Here is an 8,324-nt window from a genome sequence, read left to right as displayed (position 1 = left end):
CCGAGGGCGCCGGGGCACAGCGGCCCCGGCACTTACTCAGCATCGTCGTAGCCTGCAAAGCGGCCGGCGCGGAACCCATTTGAAGGAAGAGGAGACTGAGGCGCCCAGAGAGCCAGCTACTAGCCCAAGGTCACACAGAGCGGGGACCCAGAGCCGAGCGGCCGGCTGTGGGCTGGGAACCCCAGGGCCAGCCGGCCAGCGGTCCCCGCCCCTGTCCCCGCGCGCGCCCCCCGCGGGATACTCACAGCCGGTCTTGCCCTCCAGCTCCCGCACCTCCTCGGACGCGGAGTGGGCAGCGCCCATGGTGCCCGCGGCGGGGTGGGGTCCCGGGACGCTTGTCCGTCCCAGGCCCTGGGCTGGCGTCAGCTGCGCCGCGGCCGCACCGGCCTCGGGTCCAACACACCGGTCGGGACGCCAGGAACGGGTCTGAGCCGCGGGTTCCGCGTGGGGCGCGAGCGCAGCCTCTTATAGCGGCGGCGGGCGGAGCGCCACGGTCCTAGCGCGCGCCGGCTTCGCGCACGGCCGGGAGTGGGCAGCGCCCCGCCCCGGGCGGGGGACCCAGGTTCCTCAGTCCTTGCAGCCGCCGCCGTGCTCATCCCTTCTGCACCCGTGCCGGCCCTGGGAAGAAGCAGGTATGAGCAGAGTTGGGGTATACAGGTAGGAGGGATCAGAACGAATGGAGGTTCCACGCCCATGCCCACCCCACCCCGGTTCCACTACACCTCCCAATTCTCAGAAAGGAAACTCCCTGGGAACAGTGAAGGACAGCGTTAATTAGCTCTACGGTGAACAGCAATAGAGATCATAATAATAACAATCCAGCTTGAATGCACATGGAGGGGGTGCTTTGCTTAGCTTATTCCAGGAGAGCCCAACATGATGAAGTGGACACACCCACAGACAACACTAACCAGCCCTAGCCGCTCAGCCTAGTAGCTTAGGGTGGGGACCTTCTCAAACTTGAGGGTCAGGGACTCAGGCAGCGCCCAGGAGGCTGCATTTCAACCTGTCAGAGAATGCAATCCTTCTGGGAGAAGCTCTGACTTAGGCTGGCTGTAGGGAGCTGGGTTTTGTTAACCAGGCTGGGTGACCCCAGCCAGTCCCACCAGCTGTCTAACTGTGACTCCTCCTCCTTAAGATGGGGATAATAATAGTTGATGAGAACCTCCATCAGAAGGGCCTGGCCTGGGCCACAGTGCAAAGGCAGTCGCCATGGAATCATGTCCACTTTACAACAAAGGAACTGGTTCTCAGAAAGGTCACACAGCCAGGGCAGAAATCAAAGTCAGCATATTCCCTGGTCTCAAGCCCAGACCACTGCGCTCCACGGTGCCTAAAGATGTGTGTTATTAGCATGTATTTGGGGACTGTCCTGGGTGCCAGGCTCTGTTGATAGTGCTGGCTGGGGGAGACTTGAGCAGGCCCACTTACATCTATGTCACAGGAGGCTGGGGAGGGGGTGCTCAAACCAACTGCTCATACCTGCAGACCACAGGTCCAAGCTGAGGGTCACAGCTCTTTCAGAGTAGAGGAGCTGTTCAGAGTCACCAAGGAGCTACCTGAAATCTACCAGAGCAGAGAATCAGCCCCCGCCTGGTTGAAAATCCGGCTCCCCTTCACACTCTTGTTACTCACAGAGCAGGGGCTGCACCTGGAATGTGCATTTGCAAAAGCTCGGCAGGGCTGAGATCTCGCCAAGCTGGGGAAATGTTGGCTGCGGGGCATCAGCTGGTCCAAGCAAACTGGAAAGTTGCCTGGGAGGCTGCACATCAGGTCAGAAGGAATTTAGAAACCGAGGCTGGCCTCTGGAATAGGAAAGGGGTCCCGGGGAACCTTGGGAATTACCCGAAGCTGCCGGACACAGTTTTGTTCTGACTTAAAATATCTGTTCCTGGAATTTTATTCTATTGAATTATCCAGTGATTTTATGCTGGGGCTTTTTGCTGGGGAGAGAGAAAACGATGTTCTCATGCATCTCCTCCCCTTGGCACGGCTGCTCTCTGAGCTGGTACAGTGCAGGTGGGTGGGGGTGAAAGCCCTGGAACAGTGCCCAGGGGCAGGGAGGGTCACATGGCTTTGCTCTGGCCCTTGGGTGATCGCCCAGAGACCCCCCCAGTGTATGGGGTGAAGGGAGGTGGTCTTTATTCCATCACCCGTCTACACGGTCAACTTCATCTCAAGCCCCGCTGGCCACTGTCAGCTCCGAGACAAGCATTTGCACTGGTCCCTTCTGCCTGAAACTCCCCTCCCTTCCCTCCTCCCATGGCAGGGGCTCCTGAATCTCAGTATAAACATCACCTCCTTGGAGAGTCCTTCTCAGGGCCCACATCCACTGTTCTGGGTCTACTGCCAAATATGCCACCTTCACCAGCCAGCAGGAGCTGGGAGGCTGGGCTGTGATGACCATGGGAAATTTATTCCTGATGGCAGGGCTTGGAGGAGTCAAGAACTCTGGGCACCAGGGAGGCGCACTGTGCAGGTTTGCTTGCTCATTCATTTATTCACTGCCTGTTTATCCAGGGCCTGCTGTGTATAGGGGCCTCCATGGGTCCTGGAGCCACAACCAGGAACAACTGGGAGCCTTACTTCTGCTCTTGAGAGTCCTGGAGGAGTGGGAGACGGACACACAGGAGGCGACAATGCAGCGGGGTAAACAGGCCCCCGGAGATCGGGCTTGATCCAGCCAGAATGGCCCTGGAGAGATTGTTATACCCTAAGCTGAGCTTTGGGGAATCTGTGACTGTCCCCAACTGTGCTCCCAAAGGGACATGTCAGAGGCACATACGGCTAGACAGGTTTGGGGGCCCTGCAGTCACCCACCCTCTGCCTGGGCTTTGCCTTGTTCTCTGGCCGTGATGCCCACACACCGCAGGCTCTCTGCACACAAGCCTGCTGCACTGCTCTGGGACGTCAGGCCTTTAATTCGGTCCAGCTAATGGCGTCAGGGATCCAGGAGGCCTGGACTGCTGCAGGGGGTCTGGCTGGGCTGACTGGCTCTGTTGTCTGGAGCCCTGGAAGTGGGGGCGCCCCCTGTGGCGACCTTTATCCTCCCCCTCACTCAGCGTGACCTTCTTCAGAGGGCCAGGAAAACACTTTGGTCACCAGGCAACTGCTTCTCTTCTCCCAGAGGAGCTGATTAAAAACAGCGGCGGTGAGAACAACTGGTACCTGTGAGGCCATGCCGGGCAGCCGAGCCCAGGGATGGCGAAGGCCGTCCTCATTCACGTAAGTGAAGCAGACCATCGAACCACTTGTGGGCAAGTGGCTTTGCTCCCCGGGCCTCGGCTTCCTGTCTGTAGAGTGGGATGATAACGGTGCCATCTTACGATGCTTGCGTGGAGTCATACGTGTGAAGACTGCCTGACACAGGAAGTGGCATCCGGCAGGGTGCAGGTGAGCAGGCTCTGAGGAAGCAGAGGGGAAGCTCATCTTTACAACCTTGTCGATTGCCCTCATGTATAAATACTCCCACCACAGTCGATTTCAAGCTACCAGTAACTGAACAATGGGCTTGCAAAACTCTTGAATGTTTAATCATTTGTTCTCACAAGCTGGTCTGAGATAACTCGGTACACCACTACACAATCGGCTGTTATGATTCATATGTTCATCTGTCCATTCATTCATTCATCCATCCATTCACTCATTCACTACTGAGTGCTGGGGATTCCGATACTAGAGCGAGGTCATTGGTCTCTGACCTCCCAGTCTGGAAGGAAAGAGATAGGAACAGACCTAGATCACTAGCGGGTATCCAACACATGCCCATTCTATTGATGGGAAAGCCAAGGTGTCCAGGATGGGTGGTAAACCAGAATCAGAGCACATGTATGAAACTGTGTAAACAGCAGTTCCCATAATTCACCTGTACTGCCCTCCTGTCCCTCTTATCACTTAGCTTGGGGGATCTCCCAAGGCTTGGCAATGTTCTGGGGGCAACAAAACACTTTTCTTAATTTGGGGACCACTGACCCTAAGAAAGCTACGGGGATTTCAAGAGCCATCTTGCTTGGCCTTTGACTTAGAGAACACCACACCTAAGTCACTTCAAACAAGGAAGGAAGTGGTGCTCTCATAAAATACGTCCAGGGAAGGAAACCCCAGAAATGGCTACACCAGCATCTCGACTCTGAAACAATTTTCCTCTTACCCTCATTTAAGTTCCTTACACTGGTCTCATATGTCTGGGCCTCTTTGTGAATGGAATGAGAGAAGAATCAACCCCAATTTGCATTTTGAATTAAAGTTGGCCTTTTGGTTATCTGTTAAACAATCCCTTCTCACCCAAGGCACCTTAATCTTTGAAGCTAACCTCGGGTGACAGTGCCCTGTAGGAGATGGATTCAGATCTGTGTTGCATCTGGGCCCTGCCACTCCCCAGGTAGAGTGTGGCCTCGGGTTGGTTCCTTTGCAGTGCTGAACCTTGATGTCCTCATCTGTATAATGGGTCCACAATCCAATCTCTATAAATAGGATTCAGCAAGGGGGTTTCAGGGCCGGGGTGGATCCACTGGGGGTGGATGCTGAGCAGGCCACCTTGGCGACCACGAACTTGACCAACCAGGCAGTACCACTGGCTGGGATCCTACCACCTGGCTCATCTCAGCACCTCCCCAGCCAAGGGGAGGGTGTGGGGGCAGGCATAGCCATCTCTGCCCTCTCTCCTTCCATCCTCTCACTCCTGGGGTGGCTGAAAGTACAAGCAAGACCCAACTGAGGGCCTGGGAGGTAGGGTGATAAATATATGCTGGGGTGCAGCAGAGCTGGTGCAGTCGATAATTTGGAGCTGATGTGGGACAGGATGGAGCAGGTACCTCCCATCTGGGCCAGACGGAGGGCAGAGACAGGCTGGGGCGGACAGGGTTGAAGGTGGAGGTGAGAGGTAGGCCCAGGTGCCCCGCCCCACCCCCCTCCCCAGGCTGTGCTGACTTGGCAGCACCCGGGGCGCTCCTGCTGACTGGGCACGCTTCCCAGATGTCCACCCGGCAGTGTCTTCAGGCTGCGGACAGCAGGGATGGGAACCGCATCCACCTCTACCCTTCGTGGAGAACGACGTGGATGTGAAGCAGAGACAGGCGGCTCCCCGGCTGTTCTTTGGAGACTCCTTAAGCAGAGGAGGCATCCCCTCTGCCCGAGAGACTCCAGGGCAGGGTCGGGGATGGCTGGGAGATAAAGGTGCTTTGGGGGCTTCTGGGTTCCTCGCTGCATGTAGTAGAAGCAGGTGAAAATCCCGGGCAGGATCGAGTGTTCTGACCTGGCGGAAGGGCTGCTGGGGGAAAAACACAGGGAGAAGGAGCCCAACAGAGGGAGCCAAGTTGGGGGCGGCTCCAGGAGGGATCAAAAGGCCCCTGGGAATTGACTAGCTCGATCCTTTCATTTTCACCAGGGAGGAAGCTCAGAGAGGTCAAGGTCACGGGGATCTAAGGCTCAAAGAGGGCTGGCGTGCAGAGAGGACCCCGGGCCTCAAGCCCAACCTCCACATGTCACAGGGTGAGGGGAGGCCTGGGGATCCTGGGGAGGGGGCGGCCAGTGAAGACAGCAGGGAACTCAACTTTGTGGAGCCCCTGGGCTTGCCGGTCAGCAGAACAGGAGAGCCCGTGCTGGGCGGGGGTTCAGGAGAGGGACTTCTGGAAAAAGCCATCCTTCCCGGGGGAACTTGGTCACCCTGAGGGCAGGGCAGACGGTGGAGGCACAAGTGAGACAGAGCTGGGGCTGCCCTGAAACCCGTGGGGCTCAGATACTGCTGTGTGCACTCGGGGCTGAGGAGCCAGGACCCTCCAGAGGCTTAGGGTGAGGCCTCGGGGGTTGGCTGACCACAGAAGCCCCCTCCCCTGTCTCTGTCTTCATGCTCTACAGTCTGAGCCTTTATTTCCTGTTCAGGAAGGTGCAGCCAGAGGATGCATTGCTTTGGATCACCTTCTTGACATTCAAAAGTCAAGAGCAGAATTTTCTCGAGATGCAGAGATATAGATTTAGAAACAGCAACACAAGGCTACAGTCTCTCTGGGGAGGACTTGGGAGCTGCAGGGCGGCCCTGGCTGCTGGGGATCGGGCGGCCAAGAGACCAGGTACAGAATGAACCCGAGCGGCGTCCTCAGATGTGGCCGCACCTCTGAACCACCAATGTGTGTGCGTGTTTAGTTGCTCGGACTAAACAGTCGTGTCTGACTCTTTTGCAATCCTGTGGTCTGTAGCCCGCCAGGGTCCTCTGTCCATGGGATTTCCCAGGTAAGAATACTGAAGTAGGTACCCATTTCCTCTTCCAGGGGATCTTCCCGACCCAGGAATCGAACCCGTATCTCCTACAAGGGCAGGCTGGGTTCTTTACCTAGCCATGTGGGAAGTGTTGAAAACCCCTAATGCTCAAGCCACACCCTAGACCCCAATTAGAGCAAGCTGGGGATGGGGATCTGAATTGTAATCCCCCAGGTGATTCCAAGACCTTACCAAGTTGCAGGCGCACTGTCTCCACCCTAGCTGTGGTGACACACAGCTGGGGAGGTTACAGCCTGCAATCAGAATCCCTGGGGGGGGAGGGGCGGTGCCCAGGTGTTGGTGTTTTTATAAAGAGTGGAGTATGATGAACCACATGGACAGGGCGCTGTGGCTCCTGGGCCACCTGGGCGCACAGGTGCGCCTGTGTTACAGTGTTTTCTTGGAGAGTCCTAGTAGCATGACCTTCGGCTGAGACCCGTCGCTTGGCAGCTGTGCAGAAAGACGCAGCTCATTAACTCCGCATCCAGAGACGAGAGCCTTGAGGGCTGTAACACCAGTGTACCCAGGGACGGCTCACAGGTGGCACCATGTTAGCCCTTCTCCAGGGCCGGTCACCTAACCTCCGCCTCTTTAACCCAGGGAACATCTGAGGCCTCCCAGGGAGAGCCGCTCTCCTTAGGGACAATTCTGGTTAAGGAAGCCTCAGGAACGTGGGAGAACATCAGGGTGCCCTTGGGCAAGTCGCTCTCTGGCTTCAGTGTTTCCTTTGTTTTTAAAAAGACTGACTCGCACTTTGCTCCTCCTTGAAGGAGGGGGGTGAATGCTTGGGGCTCTCTGAGGGTCAGGTGCAATGAGTTTTTAAAAGATGGTTTCTCCAGCCCCTCCTAGGTGTCAGAAGACAAAAACTGAACCTCAGAAAGGGGGAAACTGAGGCTTGGGGTGGGGGCTCAGTTTTGTGGAGCCAGGGAGCAAGGCCAACAACAGATGCAGCCACAATAGCCCCCAAAGGCCCCCCAGTGGACACAAAGTAAGAACCACACAGTTTCATGCACACGCCTGGCGCGGTAGATGCAGAATGTATGCAGCAAACGCCCAGTCACATACCGCGCAGGACCGCCGGCAAGACGTAATTTTAAAGAGTATATTTTAAGTTGAAACTTCCCTTTTCTCTCTCCCCTCTAGTACTTCCACTGAAAGCTCACAGCTCTTGGCGGGGAGCCATAGTTTAACCTCAGTTTGACTTAATCTTTGTACTTTCTCTCTACCCAGAATTTATGAACTTCAGAAAAAGTCAGCGGTTACCTGCTGGGGCTTGGAGCAAGCTCTGGACTGGAGTCCTCCTTCCCTTAAACAGCAGGAGTTCCCACACTCGGGCGCAAATGCGAATCCCCCCGCGGTGGGCTGGGCTGGGGGCCTGGAGTCTGCACGTGTTAGAGGCCCCTCAGGTGCCAGTGAGGCCGGGGGTGGGGGGTGCCGGCAGGATGGAGGCACCTGAGCTCTCTCGCTGCCCAGGAAACATCTAAATACAAAGCGGCCAGGGACCACCGGCCTCCCCTGCTGACCTCTGCTCTCTGTCCCCAGTCTACTGGTCAGGTGGCCAGCGTGCAGCCAGCAGTGGGGTGGTGAGGTGGGAAAGTGACAGGTTAGATCAGCTTCTTGACATTCAAAAGTCAAGAACAAATCCCATCTTGGTAATCACCTGGCACCGTTCCAACACCTTCATTGAATTCCCCAGGCTCAGCGCATCCCTCTGGAAGGTGGCGGGGGTGGGCAGGGAGGCTGTTCTGGCAGCTGTTATCCCCTCACCACCCCCCAAGATGCTGCTGCTCTGCTCTGACGTCACCAGAAAACATCTCCCGTCAGGCCTAGGCAGCTATTCTTAGTCTGGAGAACACACCTCTGCCTGTTAGAAGTCTCTAGACTTGAGCAGGCTTTTTATAAATCACTTAGAAACTTGCAGCCTGCCAGGCGCTGGTTAAGTACTTCTTTCTTGTACGCAGGATGTTCGACCGTCTCAGGGGTGGGCGCACCCCGCCCCTCCCTCCCCCGGGAACCTTGCAGACAATGTCATTACATCAGCAGTGATCACTTCTAGCAACTGAACTTGC

General features: G+C 56.4%; 1 protein-coding gene across 4 annotated transcripts in view; it reads right to left on the bottom strand.

Moving 5' to 3' along the window:
- TESC (tescalcin) overlaps nt 1-426 on the bottom strand; it is a 66,106-nt gene extending 65,680 nt beyond the window's left edge. For all 4 annotated transcript variants that reach the window (XM_010828546.1, XM_010828547.1, XM_010828548.1 and 1 more), the window contains exon 1: nt 246-426. In XM_010828546.1, the coding sequence (XP_010826848.1) occupies nt 246-303 (58 nt within the window). In that variant the 5' untranslated portion in view covers nt 304-426. The remainder of the gene's footprint in view (nt 1-245) is intronic.
- Nucleotides 427-8,324: the final 7,898 nt, after the last annotated feature.

Source organism: Bison bison, unplaced genomic scaffold (genome assembly GCF_000754665.1).
Source record: "Bison bison bison isolate TAMUID 2011002044 unplaced genomic scaffold, Bison_UMD1.0 scf7180017864495, whole genome shotgun sequence".
NCBI classification, from domain to species: Eukaryota; Metazoa; Chordata; class Mammalia; order Artiodactyla; family Bovidae; genus Bison; species Bison bison.
This window is presented reverse-complemented; position numbering and strand designations above follow the sequence as displayed.